This window comes from Pinus tabuliformis, chromosome 2_1, assembly GCF_031772625.1.
Source record: "Pinus tabuliformis cultivar Carrire ecotype Pingquan chromosome 2_1, CPIR1, whole genome shotgun sequence".
In the NCBI taxonomy this organism is placed as follows: Eukaryota; Viridiplantae; Streptophyta; class Pinopsida; order Pinales; family Pinaceae; genus Pinus; species Pinus tabuliformis.
This window is the reverse complement of record NC_142299.1, coordinates 915,591,631-915,614,614: the sequence shown is the minus strand read 5'-3', so window position 1 is coordinate 915,614,614 and position 22,984 is coordinate 915,591,631. Positions and strand designations below refer to the sequence as shown.

Below are 22,984 nucleotides of genomic sequence, written 5' to 3'. Positions count from 1 at the left end.
ATCTGTAATACAGCTCCCTCTCAAACATTACATCTGCTATGTTGCTAGCACTACCATTGTTAACACTGCATTCGTACTGCAACTCAATTGTTGAGAAAAGCAACTAAAAAACATCCTAAATTAGCTGAACTTAATTGTGTTCAACATAATACAATGAATGTTGGAATCTGACTGTTGTTGATTCTTACCCTCTGAATCTTCTGCGTTGTTGCTGACACTTGCATTGTTGCCAACCTTGCTCTGCGCTGATCAATCTCTGGTCCCCAGCTACTGCATGTGTCCTCCAAACACTCCACCGCATCATCCAACACTAAGTTCATCTCACTACTACTAAATCTTGGGCTCCCATAGCAAGGAATTGATCCAAGAGGTGGACTCCTCAAGGATCCTGCCCAAATGTAGTCCTCCTTACTACAACTCAATATCGCCCCATCTCCTTCCTGGAGATCCGGGGTCACTCATGGCAAACTCATCCTTGTCAATCTTTGTTGAAGCAGCCTTAGGATCATGTTTCTCATCCTTGTCATTTTTCTTCAAAAGACATTGGGATGCATAGTGGCCCATCTCGCCACAACAAAAACATTTCACCTTCGATATGTCCTTCTTTCGCTTCGGCTCTTGTTGTCCCTTTGATGCCAAAGTTGCGTTCTCCTCCTCCTCCTTCATCTTTGTGCCACTCCCATTGCTGCCATTGAGGTTGACCTTTACGAGGTCCCTCCTTAAATCCTCTTCTTGAAGAGCCACCCACATCTCCTCCCATGAAGGTAGTCTTTCCCTGCCCAATATGCTTTAGACGAAGACCTACCATTCATCTGAGACTACATTCAAGGCTATCTTCACCATCGCGGTTGACTGAGGAGTGGACCCCACTGCAACAAGTTGTTCTCTCGTCTCCTGAAGACGCTGAAGATAGAGGTTCACCCCTTCTCCTTTCTACATCAAATTCCGCTGCAACTTCTGCTCTAAATACATCTTTTGTTGTTCGGAAGAGCCTTCATACAGAGAAGACATGGCTTCCCACATCTCCCAGGTTGTATCCTTGCCTTGCAAGTGTGAGACCACATGGTCTCAAACTCCATCGAGAATGAGCCTCTTCGCCTTACCCTGCTTTGCTTTGTACTTCTTTTGATTGTTGTCAGCAAGAACAGCTATAACACTATTGATGTAGGCCTCGAGACCATTATCTTCCAAGACAGCTAAGATTTTGGTCTTCCATATGACATAGTTGGAAGCTCCTTCCAACCTGTCCTGATCTCTGAGCCCATTTGATGCCATCTCACCCAACTGTCGAACTAACTCCTCTAGTCACTGCTTAGCACTATTCATTTGCTCAGCAAGTAAGAAATTCAAACTTTCTAGCAAAAAGTTCTCTAAGAAGAAAATTCCCCTTCTACGTGTCTTCATTCTTTTCCAGCGGATTTCTGCCCCAACAGAAACTACGCCCTTCAAGCACTACGCTGAGGCTCTGTGTCACTTCCTCTGCCTCTACAAACTCTCTAACTGGAAATCGTACCTCTCTGTCGTCTCACCCAGAGAGAGATTTCCTCAGATCTACTTCTCAGCAAGAACTGCGCAATCCCTTCAAGGGGATTCAATTACTGCCAAGTGTAGCTTTTGGCCTCACTACTGAGCGTTGAATCTGCTCTTCCTGTTTCAAAATCAATGCTCTGGTACCATGTGAAAATTCCTAGACTCGAAGGAACCCCTACTGCAACAAATCTAAATCTACTTCACCTACTTGATTTTTAAATTACATTCATCAAGTTATTCTTCTTGAATACTGAAGAAAATTACTTCTGTAGCCTACACTAATTAAATATTTGATCTCATGAAACAAAAAACAGAGCAAAGAACAAGATACATAGGACACTTATTTTTTGACACAATAGTCCCCGGAAAAATCCAATGTGCGAAAATCGACGCAGCAGTTCTAAGGGTTTATTATTATGCAGGAGAAATATTTGAATACAAATCTAGGATGTTCATCTAGCAATCCTTTAGAGAGAAAACACTGGCGGAAAATCTAAGTGAGTTTTACCTCACTTCACCCGACAGAATTCACCCAGCAAAATTTCGGTTGATTCAACGCAAAACTGGGTAAGCCCCGGTTACTTTTGGGATGGCCCTGTGTAGGCTCTACGTCAGACCTGCATCAACCTCTCTGCCCTCTGCGTCAGTTATCCCGGCTATTCCGACAACTCCAATTGTTCCCAGCAGTTTTGGATTCTGCGTGACAGACAGTTTTTCTGCACTGCGTTGGCCCTTCTGGCTCTGCGTCAAGAATGCATGGGCCCAAACAGGCCTAGCATCAGTGTTTCCCAGCTACTGTGCTACCTCTTTGCAAGCTCTCTCCGCCTCTCTGTCAGTATTCTCTGAAAAGTCCTCCTTTCAAATTCTCTCTGCCCCTCTGCTGCTGAATGATCACTTAGTTCAAATTTTTCAGCTTCCTAGCCCCAAAAATCCAACTCTAGATCAATTCTCTCCCTATGTGTGTGTTTCCAAATGAACCCGAAGCCTCCATTTTATATTTTTCATGTTGAGTCTTCAACGGCCAAGATTAAGTCTCTAATCAACAACTAATATTAAAACATGACTTGATCCTCCTTCTAGATCATTTTCACCCATATTTTGATTAATACCAATTAATATTTTAATTTCCCTAAAGTTTAGACTTAGGGAACCCCATTAAAAATATTAATTATTTTAATAAAATACAATCCGAGTGGAATTTCACCAAATGGTTTCTGGGTTCTTTAGGACTCATGTGCCTTAGCCTCTCCACCAATTTCCAAGGCTAGAGCACTTTCGATGCTACCAAAAACTAACAACAAGATGGGTTCCTCATTAGTTAATAGGCCGTATCCCTCCTTCATAAGGCTAATGGCCCTCTTGCTTAGGGCTCAAGTAGTTACTCAATATCATTTAAAAAAAACAAGGGGGTCTTTCTTCTAAATATTGCAAATCTCTTCTTTGACCTCCAACATTTACTTAGAAAGCCCCTTCCTAAGTTATAAAAGCACTCCTATACTCCCTAATCCTAAAGCCTAGTCTACTTCCTACAAGGGCAATGGCTGCAATGTTCCAAACTAAGGAAAATAGTGCTATGCAAAGCAAATAATAAAAACAACCCCATAAAATTGAAACATTCAGTGCACACCTATAAAAAGTCCAGGAATATCCAACATCTGAGCCATTTTATTATAATCTGGGAGAAAAGTACAATAATGTGGAAGTGGTGCACCTGGGCTTGCCTCAGTGGCAAGCGTGATCAAACCCAGGTGGTAATATGTCAAGCCCAAATGGCACAATAACTACTGTAATGATGCCCTGCGCTGCCCCTGTGAAACTTTGTTGTTTGTTGCAAGGATGTTGCCAGAAACCCCACCTCCGGTACTCAGAAAATTACGAAAAATTAACCCCGGCCTCTCCACCAAATACAGAGAATATACCACGAAGGAATTGGCCAAATGTTGACCTCGAAACCCAAATTCCTGTTAGCTCCTCTAGTTGTTGGCTAAGTTGGGACCCCTGTTTGACCCCTTATATCTCCTCTGAAAATTCTACAAAATTAGGAGCGTGATCCTTGCCCAAAACCCAAAAAGGGTTTTCTTTGGTTCCAACCTTCAAAAATTGACCCTTCACAACTTGGCCCTCCTCCAACTTCGAATTTTGTTGCTATGATTGATCCTGTTAATCTCTGCTCTACCAACTCCAACAATCCTCCTCAAATGGCCCTCCAAATGATCTCCTACTTCTCCCAACCATCTCCAGCTCTACAATTCCTTCCTCCAACTCCCACGTGAGCCCAGTGATGGCTCTCTGTGCAGGCACAGGTGACTATAAATCAAACTGCTCCAATGTAGCAACCTCCTGCTCCAAAACTCTCCTGAAAAGTTGATCCTCCACTGTAGCTCCAATGCCCAATCTCCCCCGGTAGTTGTTGCCCGGATGAACCTACAAGCAACACCTGTGTGTTCCCCTTCTGCATCCTCCAGAAACACGCACTGGCTGAGACAAATGTTGAATGATATGATTGTGAAACTCCGTCGACTCTCCTCCAAGGTAGTACGAATTGCCTTCCTAGGGTGGCACTCGAAGTCCACCGAAATAACTTCTACTAAGTCTAGCTTCCTAATAAATCGAATGGGCCCCATCACCTCCAAAAGTGACCTCAAAATGTAGAGATTAATCCCGTTCCAAAATAATTTAGGAAGGGACATTACAGCGGCCCCTTACTTACCTCACAAGATACAAGTTAAAACTTTATACTCTCATGAAGCCTCTCCAAAATATCCAACGAACATCTTGTTTGAAGCCCTTCTAGGCCTATAAAGTTAGACCTATCCTAACCTTCCAAAACATAACATTCTCAACAACATAACTAATAATCCTCCTCTGAAATTTTTGGTCTATACAAGGACACCTGAGGCAGAGCAAGCGAAGTTTAGAAAGAAGGAAAGGTTATACTTTTTGCTTGGTGATTGGTTCTAAAACAACTCAAGGTATGGTTTTTGTTTATTGAACAAGCATTGTCTCATTGCTCATCCCTGCGGCTAAGTTTTTTTTTATATTCCTGTGGCTAGGGTTCTTTATCCCTTGCAAATTTTTGGCCCTTTAATACATACAGCCTGCGGTGAAGCAAATTTTGGATTAGTTTCAATTTAGTATTGAGTATTTGTTTTGAGATGGTGTTTTAGCCTTCTGTCAGCCTTTTCTTCTTGGACATCCACCTAGAAATCTGAAGATTAAAATTCATAGATTGCAGAGCAGTGTAGGACTATTTAGGTCCTTTTTGCATTAACTTGTTTTGTAATTTTGAGTCTCTTAGGTATTCTGTTGAGCGCAAGAGTAGGCCCTCGTCTAGGGCATCGTTTGATGTTTCAATTGTAATTTGGACCATACCTTATTCCATAAACGAATCTTCCACAAGACATTGACATCCCATTGTCAATATATGACGTTGACTCTCACCATAAAATAGTGGCAGTAATGTCATTATGTATTAGTGAACTTCCTGTGTGAAATGCACTAAGCCAATCATTGACCTCTCATTGCAATTTTGAACCAAATTACAGTGACAAATGATCATAATTAGTGTTTTAAGACCCAGCTAAATCGACTCCGAAATGGCCAAGTCAATCGGGTTGATGGCTGACTAAGTAGCCACGGTGGGTGACTCAGACCGGCCGCCGGGTTGTTATCGAGCCAGCCGAGTTGGATACCCACTCAGCCGGCTCAGAAACAACCCAACCAGCTCAGCTGAGTCTGAGCCAACTCGGTCGGCCGAGTCCGAGCAGCCAGAATGCGTCATTTTTCTTAAGTTGGGTTTTTGGGGGCCCAAAGCCCATTCTAATGTGCCTTTGGGTTCTTTGGGGTCCATTTCCCTCTCCTAAACCCTATAAAACCTACCCAACCCCTCTCCCTCACAACCAATCATTGCATTTGAGTGAGAATTTGTGAGGAGTTGTGGAGTTCGTTTTTGGAGCAACAATGAAGAGTCTTGGGCAAGCATTGTAGCAAGAGTGAGAAGCTTCTTGGGCAGCCATTGGAGCAACATTGAGGAGTTGGTTTGTTGGAGACCCTTGAGGAGGTAGTTTCTGCCTAGAGGTATTTTTTTTCACTTCTAAAAACCTGTTTTTGCTTATTTATTTTTTTGTGCAAATCTGGAAATTGAAAAGAGTGCTTTTTGTGAAAAAAATGAACATTGAAGCAATGTTATTTTTTTTGTTTTCATTTTCAAATTTTTTCCTTTCATTTCCAAGTCAAAAAATGGCACCTAGAGTGAAAGATGTTGCTTGGGCATATGTTGAAATGGTTGATAGTCAAACGCATTGCAAATTTTGCCACAGGAAAATTAAGGATGGTCCTAGGCGCATTAATAGGCTGAAACAACTCTTGGCAGTGATTAGAGGCCAAATTACTCCATGTGAATCACCAAAAATTGGGGAGATTAGTAAGGAGTTGTTAAATAGCATTGAGAAGTTTAAAGAACAAAAGGCTAGGCAAAAAGAAATAGAGGCTGAAATTGGGAGTTAGAGGAGTATTCAAAAAATGATGGCTACCAACCCCCATTTTGATGTTGAGGGTTCTTCTATCCCTTGTACTGATGCATCCAACCCCTTCCGATATGTTCCTCCCTCTTTGGAGTCTATTCAAGAAAAGGGTAAGGGTAAAATGAAAAAGAAGGGTGATATGAATATCAAAAGTCATTTCACTGTCACACCCTCCTCTCCATCAGATACACATGGTCCTAAAGCTAGTAGAACTTTGCAGCCCACTTTAGATGACCATTGGAAGAAAGAATTGAGGGAGACTACTTGTGATTACATATGTAGATGGTGGTATCATGTTGATATCCCCTTCAATTCTTCCCGTTCACCATATTATGAGCCTATGTTTGATGCCATATTTGTTGCTAGATAAGGCTTCAAAGGCCCTACTATGCATGAGATAAGGGGGTATCATTTGCAGAAAGAAATTTCCTCCATTAATGAGTATTTGAAATATTTCAAGGACTCATCGGCAAGAACAGGATGTACCATCATGTCAAATGGATGGACTGATCAAAGGAACCATACCATCATAAACTTTCTTATCTTCTTCCCGTAGGGAACCATGTTTCTAAAATCAATTGATGCATCTGATAAGTTGAAATATGGACAATTATTGTTTCAGCTATTGCATGAGGTTGTTGAGGAGGTGGGGGTGGCTAAGATTGTTCAAGTCATCACAGATAATGCCTCTAACTATGTTCTTGTTGGTAAACTGTTAGAGGAAAAACACAACCATATTTTGGACTCCATGTGCTGCACATTGCATAGACCTCATTGCTTGAGGATATTAGCAAATTAGATTGGGTCAAAAATATTGCAAATCATGCCAACAGCGCAACAAGATTTATCTACAATCATTCATGGATTTTGAACCTTATGAGGAGACACACAGGGGGCAGGGATATTATTAGAACTGCCATCACTAGATGTGCTACTCATTTTTTGACATTGCAATCTATGCTTTAACAACATAGAAACTTGCAAAAGATATTTTCCAGTGATGAATGGAATCAAAGCCAGTGGTCTCTCAAACAAGAAGGCAAAGAATTGAAAAAGAAAGTTAATGAAGAAATATTTTGGTGAAAGGCAGCAAAGATTGTGAAGGTTGTTGAGCCACTGGGTAAGGTGTTGCGATTGGTGGATGGGCAAAGATTGGCTATGGGATTCATTTATGAGGCTATGGATCAAGCAAAGGAGCAAATAAAGATGGCATACCAGGATAAAGTGGCTAAATATGGGCCCATTTGGGCAATCATTGATGAAAAATGGAACAATCAACTCCATCGTCCTATACATGCAGCTGGGTATTTTTTGAACCCACAGTATCATTATAAAGCTCTAGCAATAGGAGCTTTGAGTGGGGAGGTTAAAGATGGATTGATTGACTGCATCAATCGCATGATCCCATTGGAGTGTGATCAGTTGGAGATACACCGATGGGTCACAACCTTTAGCAAAGCCACAGGTACCTTTGCGAAGAACCTAGAAAAGATTGCAAGGGAAGCAATGAGCCAAGTAAACAAAAATTTCAATTTTCAAATTCTTAATACTTATTTTGTCAAATCGTTTATAATTTGAAAGTTGGATATAATTTGTAATTTTTTTGAGCTACCTCATTACACTCCTATGTTTTTTGCAGTACAATGGTGGGAGGCTTTTGGTAGCCACTGTCCTCAATTGCAGAAGTTTGCAATTCGTATTTTGAGTCAAACTTGCAGTACTACTGGGTGTGAGCGCAATTGGTCTATCTTTAAGAGGATTCACACGAAGAAGAGGAATTGTTTGGATCAAAAACAGTTAAATGACATAGTCTATGTTCAATACAACCTCCAGCTCAGAGGCAACCAATTGCTGAACAAAAGACCTGATTCAGATCCCATTGTGTTGGAAGATATTGATCCAACATCAAATTGGGTAGTGGAGAGTCATCCAGCAGAGTTTGATTCTGATGAGGAACTTGATTTGGATTTACAGACGGTGGCATCACTCGAACATAATGTTTAGTTGAATGCAGATCCACTTGTACCAGCCTCAAGGCCAGCCCCAAGTCCTCCAGTTGCAGGAACTTCCTCTGCTCAATCACGATGAAAGCGCATATCTCGTCTATCTCAGCAGCCACCAGCTACACAGCCTGCTAGTGCTACCACTTCTACAGTTGCAGTTGGAGATGATGATGAGGAGGAGCCATGGGCTTCCTTGTCTGACTCTGATTCAGAGGTTGAGCCAGATGATGTTGGCTCCTATAGCAGTAGCTAGTAGCACTGATAAGTGGTGACTAGTGTGTTTTACAGTTTACTTTTGTTGTAGAGGCCATTTCTAGCCTCCTTGGTTATGTGTTTTTGTTTTGATCTCTATATCATCATCATGTATGTATTGGATAGTGCACTAGGTGCCATTTTGATATAATGGATATATTCATGAGCCTACTTTGATCATCTGTTGTCTTCTATCTATATTCTAAAGCTTTGTGTTTGGAAACATGAATGAAAATCTTTAAAATTATATTTTTTTATAATAAAAAAACAAAATATATTTAATGTACTTTTTACAACGACCGAGTCATTGAAATCGAACCGGCCAAGTCGATATCGAGTCGGACTCGGAGTCGGAGTTCTAAAACATTGATAATAATGCCATAACACAAAACAGTGATATAGATATAACCAATGACCTTATGATAATAACAATATTTTAGGATTACATTGTATAACTTGGATTGCTACAGCAATATAGGACTTATTCATTACTGTAATTACTAAGTGAGCAATATCTTTTAAGATAGTGTTGACTTGACATATCAACTAGACAGGATATACATAGTTTGAACATGACTTGACAGTAAATTACAGTGATATATATAGGAAGCCCATATTACAGTAGTTTCTGAATTGATGACACTCATTTGATAAGTAACCCTTGATAGCATTATACCTTGGCTTAACAATAATATCTTAGAGGGACTCTTGGTAGTAATTTTGTTAATTTTTGATATGTTCTATGCTGGAGCAATTTATTTAATTCCTTTTCCATATTAGCAATCACATCAGCATAAAGTAAACTACAGATAGAACATAAATATAAATCGCAGAAGACAAGCCAAGACAAGAGAACACAAGATGTGGCGCAAGCCAGGGACAAACCCCACAATATGTGGGAAAACCCTTGATCAATTCTTCTTTTATGTTCTTCAAAGTTCAACAGAGAAAAAGAGAGAGATAGTACATTTACAACAGAATTCAATACTTTGACTTGTCTAGATCTAAGCATAGATCAACTCCTATAACGATGAGATCAGTTGAAGACATTCTGCTTCAACTGATACCTATCATCGTGCTGCATCTGGTCCTCTGGTTGCACACTGCATACTGCACCATGCTGCTCTAATCATGATTATCATCATGCTGCCCATGTCCATGATCTCATAGTGCTGCCCACCATGCTGTTGCCTCTGCCTTCTCGTTGCTTCATCGTGCTACAACAATGCATCATCATGCTGCTCAAGATCACATACATCATGTTGTCATCACAGTTGCATCATTGTTGCACTTTTACTTGTACCTTTGTTACTACTGCATCTTCCAATGATGAGATCCATTGAGATCTTCACTGTGCTCTTTTCTTCATTCATGGCATCCGAGATCTGCTCCTTTGATCGAGATCTCAGAGAAGGGGTTACTGTCAACAAAACTGCAGCTTACTATCCATTTGAATTCTTGTCTATCTGTGATTGAGCAGGAGAATGTCTGAGGCAGGTTTCCTTTGACTGCGTATAGAGGCTTGTCTCCATGACTGCGTAGAAGATGACTTCCTGACAGCGTAGGAAGGTATCTCCATTACAGCGTGTAAATATTGTTGTGTATATATATTGCCATTGCTTGCGTGTATATGTATATCTTGTTGCGCCAATGATCTGGGATTGACTGCGTGTAACAAGTGGCACCTTTTGACTGTGTATAATTATCTCTATACCCTGCGTATAAGAATCATCGAAGTAATGTACTCTTCAAAAGACTCCCTGTATCTGTCATAGAGTTGCTGCGAATAATCCTGCGGAGGCTTTTGCGTGCACATGTTGTAAATAGTCATGTAAAGCATTATGTACTCCTCGGAATTGAAATGTTGTTCGGGAATTCCTTCCAGAATGTTCTTGAGCTTCGTAATTCCCTTCTGCATAAATTCCCATCCTGACTCCAGCTCTATAACCTTCCGCTCACTCATCGTCATTTTCTAAATCTCAAACCCTCGACCTCGCCCCAAACAGGACACTCTTAATCCGTGGAGCCGAGTGCATAATACCAGCAATTCATGACCTGCGACAGTCTCATACTAGGGCCGTGGCATCGTCCATCTCCAGTCTGCAGTTGTGCGGGATTGATCAGAGGGCGAATGCGTTGAGAAGAGAATGGTTTTTATTTGTGGATATGGGCATCGAGCCGCTTTTTCTTTACGAAAATAGGAGAGGTTAAAACGCTACAGATAAATATTTAACAGGTTCATGCTCGCACTCGATGCCTCTCAGCTGCTGTGTAGGCGAGGTGACTGCATCTTGTCTTTTCTGATCTTATTTCCCCCACCGTCAAAGTGTCGGTCTCTATTAACTAAGATCCAACGTATAAGGTCTCGGCATGCATCCTCATAAGCCTGCGGCTTATTGCGGCTAGGGTATTATAGCAGTTAGGGCATCATAGTGGTTAGGGCATCATCTTTAGTCCAGCGTAACTTCTTGTGTGTTTCTCCTTCACCAAAAACCCAAGACGTGGTGAGGAGGAGATCACACGAATTGTGTGTGTCTCTAATGACTCCAAATCCTCTCTTATTTATACTAAAAGCGTAAGGTTGAATAGACATGACGTTTGGGCTTCTTGAGCCTATGTAAGAGCTGGTCGGCTAGATAATACAACCATAATCTAAATAAATTCATATCTCCATAAATACATATCGGAATCGGAATCGGATGATCTTTGGATCAATCCTACACCTCTCGATGAGAGGGATCTAATAAAAATATCAACTGCCATAAATACGCTGACCCACATGGAGTTTGGCCCTAGTTGGCAATTTAACACTCCCTCTCAACTAGGGAGAACTCCATCCGCTTATCCATATACCCGGCTGTACCATCCCTGCCATCAGTGCCCTGCACTGCTCCGCTCAGCTCTGCTGGCTCTACTGGTTCTGCTCAGCTTTGTTGGCTTTGCTAGCTCTGCTCAACTCTGCTGGCTCTACTGGCTCTGCTCATCTTTGCTCAGCTTTGTTGGCTCTGCTAGCTCTACTCTACTCTGCTCAACTTAGCTCTACTGAACTATGAAGAAGAAGAATTGATCGAGAATGTCTCATGCCATTCTCCACTGACTCGAAGTCAGTCTCAGAGTGTGTACCACTGGTCCCAGACCAGTCTCAACCGACCCGAAGTCAGCTTCATAGTAGGTACCACTCCTACCACTGGTCCCAGACCAATCTCAACCGACCCGAAGTCAACGTCAGAGTATGTACCACTCTCACTGGTCCCAGACTAGCACCGCACTGACACAAAGTCAGTCTCAGAGTATGTACCACTGGTCCCAGACCAGCCTCAACCGACCCGAAGTCAGTGTCATACTATGGTACAACTCCTACCACTGGTCCCAGAGCAATATTGCAGGCTCAAAGAGTGTACCACTGGTCCCAGACCAGTCTCAACCGACCCGAAGTCAGCGTCATAGTATGTACCACTCTCACTGATCCCAGACCAGTCCTGCACTGACACAAAGTCAGTCTCGGAATATGTACCACTGGTCCCAGACCAGTCTCAACCGACCCGAAGTCAGTGTCATAGTAAGGTACAACTCCTACCACTGGTCCTCGACCAATAGCATTGATCCCAGATCAATGGAGGTCATCCTAGCGTAGGGAGTACAGTAGATACAACGATGTGTCCATCGATACTACTATGGTCCCTAACTTCATTTCCCTACTCATTGATCAAATAAGAGGTACTTCCCATGAGTCCCAGACTGCATGGGTAGGATGCCTCGACAGGAGAACTAATCAATCTTGTCCTCACAGGAGAACACATCAATCCTGCTACAATCGCCATGGAGAACACATCAATCCAGGCCTGGAGAACACATCAATCCAGGCCTCAAAGGAGAACTAATCATCCTGCTACACAGGAGAGCGAATCATCCTGTTCCACAAGAGCGCGAATCATCTTGTCCCACAAGAGAGCGAATCATCTTGTTCCAATGCGCACCACCAGGAGAGGGTGAGTCACCATGTGGTCGTATGTTGCTCCAGTAAGAACCGCAAGCCCCCCAGAGCTCCCAAAGCTCATGTATGCAACATGCAGGACCCTTTTACAAAGGTCTCTCTACAACTCCAAGTCGTTCGAGAAAATCACAAATTTGATCTTTCCCCGGGGCTCTGGCCTGTACATCATCTCAGTGCTATGGAGCCTCCTTACTCATCGACTTACCATATACCAGATAAGGCAGTATTTGATGTCTATCTGTTGGAGCAATCATTGAGTACAGGATTCCTCAATAATCGAATCCCACCTCTGGTTGTCACAGAGAATCACAATGGTATTCATCATGTGTACTCGCTGAAGAGTTTCCACAACCAGGCAACTTCATACGAGGTCATACTCGTAGTTATGTATCCGGTCTTGACGGTACTTATAACAACCGATTTCTGCTTCCTGCTCACATCCATGATATCGAAGCAGAATCCAAAGAGAACCAACACTGAGAAGTGCTCTAGTGATCCTCCACAATGCCTGCCCAGTCAGCATTCGAATAATCATGCAGTTTTCATATTTCCGGCAATGTATCTCAATCCGATAAAGTGTCTTGAAGCACTACAATCAATATGCCAGATTTCCAAAGAATCTGAAGGAGAGGGCCAATACAAGATAACACTTCTCTATCTTATCAGAAACAATATTTGATTCTTCTTACCTGGGGTTCCTTGCTTCCTTGAAGAGTCGGTCGTGTCTTTGATGACCCGCGTCTCTGTCATTCGAACACTCCTTCGCATAAGGGCCGAACTCATCACCAAGACATCTACCTTTCCTTCCACCCTTGGATCCGAACTTCCCAATGAAGTGATATTGCGCCATTCTGATAATATGCTCTAATTCGACTTCATCCTAAGTGAATTGTGAGGAACCCGTTGACCCTTCTGTCTTGTCCCAACTGTCTTTGGTGATTGCTCTTTGACTCTTGCTTGGGCATTGTCTTCACCTCAACTGTGATCCCATGTTAATTTTTGGTATGTTCTATGTTGGAGCAATTTATTTAATTTCTTTTCCATATTAGCAATCACATCAGCGTAAAGTAAACTGCAGATAGAACATAAATATAAATCGCAGAAGACAAGCCAAGACAAGAGAACACAAGATGTGGCGCAAGCCAAGGACAAACCCCACAATGTGTGGGGAAACCCTTGATCAATTCTTCTTTTATGTTCTTCAAAGTTCAACAGAGAAAGAGAGAGAGAGATAGTACATTTACAACAGAAGTCAATACTTTGACTTGTCTAGATCTAAGCATAGATCAACTCCTATAACGATGAGATCAGTTGAAGACATTCTGCTTCAACTGATACCTATCATCGTGCTGCATCTAGTCCTCTGGTTGCACCACTGCATACTGCACCATGCTACTCTAATCATGATTATCACCATGCTGCCCATGTCCATGATCTCATAGTGCTGCCCACCATGTTGCTGCCTCTGCCTTCTCGTTGCTTCATCGTGCTGCAACAATGCATCATCATGCTGCTCAAGATCACATACATCATGCTGTCATCACAGTTGCATCATTGTTGCACTTTTACTTGTACCTTTGTTACTACTGCATCTTCCAATGATGAGATCCATTGAGATCTTCATTGTGCTCTTTTCTTCATTCATGGCATCTGAGATCTGCTCCTTTGATCGAGATCTCAGAGAAGGGGTTACTATCAACAAAACTGCAACTTACTGTCCATTTGGATTCTTGTCTATCTGTGATTGGGCAGGAAAATGTCTGAGGCAAGTTTCCTTTGACTGCGTATAGAGGCTTGTCTCCATGACTGCGTAGAAGATGACTTCCTGACAGCGTAGGAAGGTATCTCCATTACAGCGTGTAAATATTACTATGTATATATATTGCCATTGCTTGCCTGTTTATGTATATTTTGTTGCGCCAGTGATCTGGGATTGACTGCATGTAACAAGTGGCACCTTTTGACTGCATATAATTATCTCTATACCCTGCGTATAAGAATCATTGAAGTAATGTACTCTTCAAAAGACTCCTTGTATCTGTCATTGCGTTGCTGCGAATAATCCTGCGGAGGCTTTTGCGTGCACATGTTGTAAATAGTCATGTAAAGCATTATGTACTCCTCAGAATTGAAATGTTGTTTGGGAATTCCTTCTAGAATGTTCTTGAGCTTCGTAATTCCCTTCTGCATAAATTCCCATCCCGACTCCAACTCTATAACCTTCCGCTTGCTCATTGTCATTTTCTAAATCTCAAACCCTCGACCTCGCCCCAAACAGGACACTCTTAATCCGTGGAGCCGAGCGCGTAATACCAGCAATTCATGACCTGCGACAGTCTCATACTAGGGCCGTGGCATCGTCCATCTCCAGTTTGCAGCTGCGCGGGATTGATCAGAGGGCAAATGTGTTGAGAAGAGAATGGTTTTTATTTGTGGATATGGGCATCGAGCTACTTTTTCTTACAAAAATAGGAGAGGTTAAAACACTACAGATAAATATTTAACAGGTTCATGCTCGCACTCGATGCCTCTCAGCTACTGTGTAGGCGAGTTGACTGCATCTCGTCTTTTCCGATCTTATTGCCCCCACCGCCAAAGTGTCGGTCTCTATTAACTAAGATCCAGCGTATAAGGTCTCAGCATGCATCCTCATAAGCCTGCGGCTTATTGCGGCTAGGGTCTTACAGCAGTTAAGGCATCATAGTCGTTAGGGCATCATCTTTAGTCCAGCGTAACTTCTTGTGTGTTTCTCCTTCGCCAAAAACCCAGGACGTGGTGAGGAGGAGATCACATGAAGTGTGTGTGTCTCTAATGACTCCAAATCCTCTCTTATTTATACTAAAAGCGTAAGGTTGAATAGACATTACGTTTGGGCTTCTTGAGGCTTTGTAAGACTTGGTCAGCTAGATAATAAAACCATAATCTAAATAAATTCATATCTCCATAAATACATATCGGAATCGGATGACCTTTGGATCAATCCCACACCTCTCGATAAGAGGGATCCAATAAAAATATCAGCTGCCATAAATAAGCTGACCCACATGGAGTTTGGCCCTAGTTGCCAATTTAACAAATTTGAGGGGACAATCTATGACATACAATGTCTCTTGGCAGTAAGCCAAGAGACACACAATGATCAGTGTGAGTAGTGTTGGAACAGTGTTGTGCAGTGGTCAGCAGTCAGTTGGAACAATGTTGCAGCGTTGTGCAATATATTCATATTAAGCAGCATAGTGTTACCTTCTATCCAACATTCTTATATTGATTCAGGGCAAAGGGGATCTAGTCTGAAAATTGTGAAACATGGTCAATCAACTCTTCGGGGTGGTAGGGTGATGCAAGGTAGGTGATTGGAGTCACCTTCAAGTTGGACAAGCACTTCAGGTGCAACCTGGTACAAGAGCAGGTCGTAGCCTGCATAGGGCATTGGAGCATCCTTTCAGTAGGTGTTGATAAAATACAAGGCGTTGATGCATCCTTCAGCTTGGTGCTTGTAAACTAGGGCATTGGTGCGTTCTTCAGGTTGGTGCTTGTAAACCAGGGTGTTGGTGCATCCTACAGGTTGGTGCTTATAAATTAGGGGGTTGGAGCCTCTCGCAGTCGGCATTGAAAACCTGATGTTCGGTGGTTTTTGATCCGAACGGGGTTTTCCATCTAAAATTCTGTTTCTACCGTCTTTACCTTGTGCTTCGTTGTATGGTGTTGTTTACTGGTTTTGCTATTTGATACTGAATAATAATAATGTTGTTGAAAATCAACTAATGCTCTGAAAAAATTAATAAAGTGTTAATTGCTAAGAAACATTGATTCACCCCCCTCCCCCCACTCTTTGTATTTCCAACAATGTCAGCATGAAAACTTGAACATCACAAGCGGCATTTTAAAAAGATCCCTGTGAAGTGGCTAAAACGTAGAACTCCACAGAATTGGTAAATTCACAAGAATGTAGACAGTAAAATGCTGCTAGTTTTTCTTTCCAAAAATGCAAACAATAGAATTACCCCAGCATGAAAACTTGAACATGACTTGCAACATCCTGAAAAGATTCCTGTGAAGTGGATGAAAAGCAAACTCCACAAAAGTGGTAAAAACACAAGAATGCAGATCATAAAATTCCATGAACTGCACTGATTCACCCCCCCCTCTTTGTATTTCCAACAATGTCAGCATAAAAACTTGAACATCACTAGCAGCATTTTAAAAAGAACCCTGTGAAGTGGCTAAAACGTAGAATGCCACAGAATTGGTAAATTCACAAGAATGTAGACAGTAAAATGCTGCTAGCTTTTCTTTCCAAAAATGCGAAAATAGAATTACCCCAGCATGAAAACTTGAATACGACTTGCAGCATTCTGAAAAGAATCCTGTGAAGTGGATGAAAAGCAAACTCCACTAAAGTGGTAAAAACACAAGAATATAGATTGTAAAATTCCATGAACTACCTTCGCTGGTACATTGTGAAACTTGCTATCAACATCATACACTCTGAAACTGCCATGAAAAGACGTTCATCAGCAACATCAAATATTAGGTACTGAATTAACAATACAGTGAACACAAAAGAAATCACGTACAGCAGTCTAGCGGGGCGTAAAAAACATCCATTTTCATATATAGTAAAAATTTTCGAGGAACTGAAGTATGATTCTTACAGTAATGGCTGGAGAATCTCAAAATAGTATATGATTCTTTGTTTTGTTATCCAGAGAGGTTCCAAAGAATTTAAAATTACTTCAGTACGACCTAGTTCTTCAAATGATCCATCTTGTTTCTTTGTATATACAACAGCCATAGGATCACTCTGCATGAATCAAAAATGAGTTAGAAAAGACAGAAGGTTAAGGAACACTGTAAACAATCAAAAAAATTATCTCATCTTATCAAAATTACCAAACCAACATTCTGGAAAAATGAGATCAATAAGCATCTGAAGATTTATATCAAATAGACAATTTTATATTATACTCTGCGCTGAGATTAAGAGGTTAGGTGAAAGAACATGAAGTACACTTTACAATTTAAATTTCTGTTCCATTCATTGTGAAAAAACTTGTATATTGTGCATAATGCAAACATAAACAACATTTATGCCATGAGAAAACTGCCTTTTTTCCAAAAGGCTAAAGGATTATATCCATATTAAATAAGCTAAATTGTCCATCTTCGAATGGAAAATTTTCTTAAATGCTATTATCTCCTGCTTACAGGATACATAAAGAAAGTTTTTCCTCAGAAGCAAAATAGCATATCCATATTAAAGAGGATAAATCTTCCATCTTTGCAAGAAAGAACTTAAATATTGTTGTCATGTCTTTACAAGATTGATAACTACAGCCAATCTCAAGTTACTGATGCATGACTTACCATTCAAATGCATAATTGCAATGTAGACATGTTCAAAACACAAACCACATGAGACCATATCAAAATCACTCATACTCATGCTTATCATAATGTGTTACGCAAATCAAGACACTTATAACAATAAAAATACACTTCACATGTGTAAAGCTTCTGAAAGCCTTTAGAAGGGGCACACCTCATCCTTTACTTGTTCTCACACACGTGAATGAGTTGTTACATGATTTACAGGGTTAGTTATGGAGTGCCCTTGCCTTTGACCTCACATATGCTTCTAGAAAGGTTGTTAGCTCAATATGGGGAGGGTGCACTTCCTTTCCCTCATGGACGACATATGTGGTGATTTGTTAATATTTGCAAAGTTTGAGGAGAGCGCCCTTTGCTTGAGGGTTTTACTTGGGAATATGGTTTTTGGCTTATGGTATTATCTCAGCACAGGGTATGAGAACATTACATCACTGCAGCTGATGGTCATTGTACGCTATTGGGAAATGAATTCTCTATAATATATAAGGAGGGTGTTTTCCTCATTTCTCAATCATTTTGCTCATTATTTCGTGTAGTTTATTCTCTATTTTTTTGAATAGGTTGTTCTAGGATAATTACAGAAGGCTTTGGTATGCAAGAGACATTGAAGAAGGAGCTATTGCAAAGCAAACAATGCAAGTGAAGTATGATCATTTCTATTTCAATTCTTTGTAAATATTTTTAGCTAGATTTTACGATTGAAGTTGAATATCTTAGGGTTTTGACTTCTTACCCTAGATTGATGTTAAAATTGTTAAAATTTGGCAATACTTAGGATGAATCCATGATTAGTTTAGCCTCCATGTGATTCTTGCAAAGTTTAGACCCCTCAGATTTTATGCTCAACAAGCATTCTGCAGAGATCTTTGGGGACTTCAACTACCAATGTGAAAGGACATCTGCATAGGAATTAGTCTACACTCCATGCCCAATGGTAACACCAAGGGTTTTTCTTTTCTTTTCTTTCCATCTCACTTAATTTTCTCCCTTTGCATTTTTGGTTTGCCACAGACTTGGACTTTCACTTGTGTTAAAAATAGTACCAAGGAGAGGCGTTACTAGGCTTTTATCCCTTTAAGCCTAGTGGGCACATAAATGGCTTTTGTCTTGATGACATTTATGAATAATATTAATGTCACAGAGGGAAAAGGTACTTTGAACTTAAAAGTGTTGTACCATGTATTCTTTCTAATATTAAAGTCACATGTACTTTGTAAAGTGATTTTACATGAAAAGTACTAAGTGTACTTTTCTAATATTAAAGTGAGGAAAAAATTTACTTTACAAGAGAAATTAAAAAGGTACACAACTTGAAAAAAGTACTAAGAGACTTTTGAGTGATGGGGCCAGTGTATGAGAGGGGTCATTTGGGAAAAATGATCTCAACAACACATCTTGAGATTTGAGGATGAAATCCCAGCCATTGGATCTAGGTTTAGCGATTCAATATTTTCCATGGAAACAAAAGAAAAAAAGGAAAACTCATTCTTCACTTCACACTTGAGAGAGCATGAGGAGAATAGAAGAAAGGAGAAAACTTCAAGGAGAGGAGGAGAAATTGCAGAAGCGAGAGGGGCTCGAATCCCAAGGAGGAGACAGTACAGCAACATGAATTTCAAGGAGAAGCTGGCATGATTTTTAAGGAGAACAGCAGCTAAAAGGCAGCACAAAATTCGAGGATGTTATGGCACAAAGTTCAAGGGACAGCGCTGTTCTGGCCTGAAATTCTAAGCACGAATTTTGTGATTCAGTCTGCTGCAGGATGCACAAAAATCGAGGAAGTTTTCATCAGCTTCCAGGAATGAAATTTCAGTTAGTACAGTCACTGTTGGGCATGCAGTTCGAGGCAGATCTGAGTACAATTTTCGAGGCTGTTTCTGGGCACAGATTTCGACGAGCTGTGTAGAGAAGAAATGCTAAAATTCTGGGCATAAATTTGTGTAAATCTGATTTGTCAGTGGGCACAATTTTCCAGAATGTGTGCATTTAATGCTACAGCAAAGGGGAGATAAGTACTGTAAATTTTTTATGTACTTATTTACAATAACTCAAGCAATAAAACATTAAAATCCTCCTTTGCAGACTGGTTTTCCCCAAGAGGCTGTGGGGTTTTTCCAGGGTCAGTTTTACCAAAAATAAGTCTCTTATGTGATGTATGCTTGCATTAATTTTGCATTAATTATTAGTTGTTAGGAAAGAGAAAAAGAGTAGAAGCACTCTTTATGTTTGCAATTAATGCGTTCTGAAATTTATATCAGCATGACAAAACATGTGGGTTGGACCTAAATAAACACATGCAAAATTGTAAACGGGGTCAAGGGTGCAGATCATTAATTTTCTGCACACTGCAGGTCAATTTCTTGAAGGAGTCTGTCTGTTATGAATTAGGTCTAATAATTTGCTTGTTTCATTTTCACATGGATTTAGCACCCACGCCCTTAAGATACGCACATTCATATTAACTTAAAGGTCTCAGGGTTTGAAAGTTTGAAACCTGAATGTGTATGGTTTGATGACAGATCTGTTTTCAAATTTTATACATATGGCATGATAAAATAATATTTCAGCAATACTTTTCATTTCCATGGTTGTTTTAGTCATAATATGTATTAATAATCAAAGTGCTGGTTCCATATTCTGTTAGCATTTCAACGCTAAACAAATGTTAGTTTACTCTTCAGACAAAGATTTAATTATTTGTCACACGCACTCCTCTTGAAATGTTTCACCATTTATTTGTGTTAATTTTCCACGCTAAGAAAATCGATGAAAGAAAGACTTGCCAGAAGAAGTCTAGTGCCCTAGATCTCTGTTGAAATTCACTACAAAACGAAGGTTCAACACATAGTGCTGGTAATTATTGGTTTGAGAGGGCGACCTAGCTAAAACTCATGCAAGTATTATTGCTGTCAATCAATCTAAGGGTGTTGATCTCATGATGGATTAAGATGTGCTTTTGATGGTTAATAAACTTGATCAATATAACTAAATTCTGGTTATAACCTGCTGAATTCCTACCTCAAAGATTGACATGTCTCAAATTTCTTTTACTTGAAAGGGAATTTGATCTAAAAAGGGGAGTAAATCGATTCACTCAAACTCTGAACGACCTCTCTAAGAACTGATTAAAATCACCAATATACATTGTGATGATGCCCTCTGATGTATGGCCAAGGTTCATGGAGCTTAGTAGTATGATCCTATGCAAGGGAGGTGACGCACAGTGAGGAAGCATTGCTATGAGAAAATGACTGGCCACTCTAGGCATGCAACATGATGCACACCATGAGGTTTGGAGTGGCAAATCTTCAAGTGCCTCGAGGAGACTGATCTGGGATTACAGAGCCAATGTCTCACAAAATGTGCCCCCAATGAATTAGCATGTGGATGATAGGTATCCCCTCACCTATTGTTTCCCTAACCCTACAAGATAACCCAGAAATAAAAAGTGATCAGTCTAATAGGATTTGCTATGGACAACAAATGGAAAGTCCTAGTTCTATGATCAATAGCATTTCTTACCAAAACAACGAGGCCAACATGCCACTTGCCACCCAAAAGAGGCAATGGAACCACCCTCTAATCTCAAAGTATATATAGGAGACATCCACAGATAAAACAATCCTTAGTTTCAGTTCCTGAAAGTGACAAAGTTGGCTTAATAAAGATGACCGGAGAAGGGCATGCTGACAATGCCTAAGTGTGTATTGAGGATGTATTATAAGGCCATCATAGAGATGTAAAAAATGCTTAAAATAGAAGCCTATCTTGGGGTAGAGCCCCTTTGTTGGTGAGACCCACTTGAGCTACATACATGTGCTTAAAATAGGAGGTTGTCTTGGGGCAAAGAACCTCCTTTGGTGAGACCCAATTGAGATGGATGTCCAATTGATAGATGTCCTCTCTAATCAACTTATTGAACTCTTGTTTAGTCAACACTATTTTCCAAGAAAATCCAAGTACTAACTAAAAAGGGAGAGTCAATTAGGAGAGACAGCAATACACTAGAGTAGCCAAGATACCTCAAAGACCTAGTAACATCCTCATCCTATGGGAATGGCAAATGATATAGCCTCAAAAGAGCAAATAATGAAAAAAGACTTATAATAGTTCTGATTGAAGTCATTTTAACACCAAGGAGAATAAATTTCATCAAGGTCTATACCTTTCTTTTGTGCAAACCCCTTCACCACAAGTCTAGCCTTATACCTCTATTTACCTCCATCTTCTTCCTTTAATCTGTAAACCCATGTATTCTACAATGTTGTTTTACCTGCAGGCAATTTGACTAAGTCCCAAGTTTGGTTATGCGTCGAGTCCATGTCTTCTTCCATGGCTTGCTCCCACTTCTTTGTGGTTTCTACCTGCATTACTTCTTCATCTCTTTCCAGTTCAGAAGAATCAGTCAACAATACATAATATAATGAAGAAAAGTATTGTTTCGAGGGTTTACTTACCCTGGTAAATCTTCTAACACCACTTTCAGGTGTTTGAGGTGCCTATTGTTGCTGTGGTTGTTGATCATTGTGAATTTCAAGCACCTTTACTTTTTATGTGGTTTCATCAAGCGTTGTGTATTCTTTGTTTTCTTTTTCCTGTTTCTTTCCATGCATCTGATCCTTCTACAAGACCTTTTCATTGAATATGACATATCTGCTCCTAATGATTTTGTGATTTTCATAATCATATAAGCGATAACCAAAACCATTTACACCATATCCAATGAAGGTACATTTCTTTGATTTTCCTCAAGCTTTGTTCTATTTTTTTATTGATGTGGACAAAAGCTTCACAATCGAAAGTCTTTAAAAATGAGTAGTTTACCATTTTACATATCCATGCCTCCTCTGGAATACCACCATCCAAGGAACTTGAAGGCCTTCTATTTATTAGATAAACATCAGTATCTACAACATTTGCCCAAAATTGTAAGGACAATCTTGCATGCAATGTCATTCACCTTGTACGCTCCATGATTGTCTTGTTTATCCTTTCTAACACACCATTTTCCTATGGTGTTCATGGAACTATCTTCTATCTACGAATTCCATGCTCTGAACAGTAGTTATCAAACTCTTTGTTGCAGTATTCACCTCCATTGTCTGATCTCAGACACTTAAACTTCTTTCCTATCTCATTCTCAACCAAAGCTTTCCATTTCTTGAAGGTATTAAATACATCAAATTTAATTTGAATATAATAAATCCAGGTTTTCCTAGTTGCATCATCAATTAAAGTAACATAATAGCGAGAGCCACCGAAAGATGATCCCTAAGCAGGTCCCCATGCAT

General features: G+C 40.4%; 1 protein-coding gene across 4 annotated transcripts in view; it reads right to left on the bottom strand.

Moving 5' to 3' along the window:
• Positions 1 to 22,984, bottom strand: part of LOC149203627 (protein BONZAI 1-like) — a 197,253-nt gene that overhangs the window by 25,331 nt on the left and 148,938 nt on the right. For all 4 annotated transcript variants that reach the window (XM_089403511.1, XM_089403509.1, XM_089403510.1 and 1 more), the window contains exons 3-4: positions 16,958 to 17,106; positions 16,748 to 16,796 (exon numbers count right to left, since the gene is read on the bottom strand). In XM_089403511.1, the coding sequence (XP_089259637.1) occupies positions 16,748 to 16,796; positions 16,958 to 17,106 (198 nt within the window). The remainder of the gene's footprint in view (positions 1 to 16,747; positions 16,797 to 16,957; positions 17,107 to 22,984) is intronic.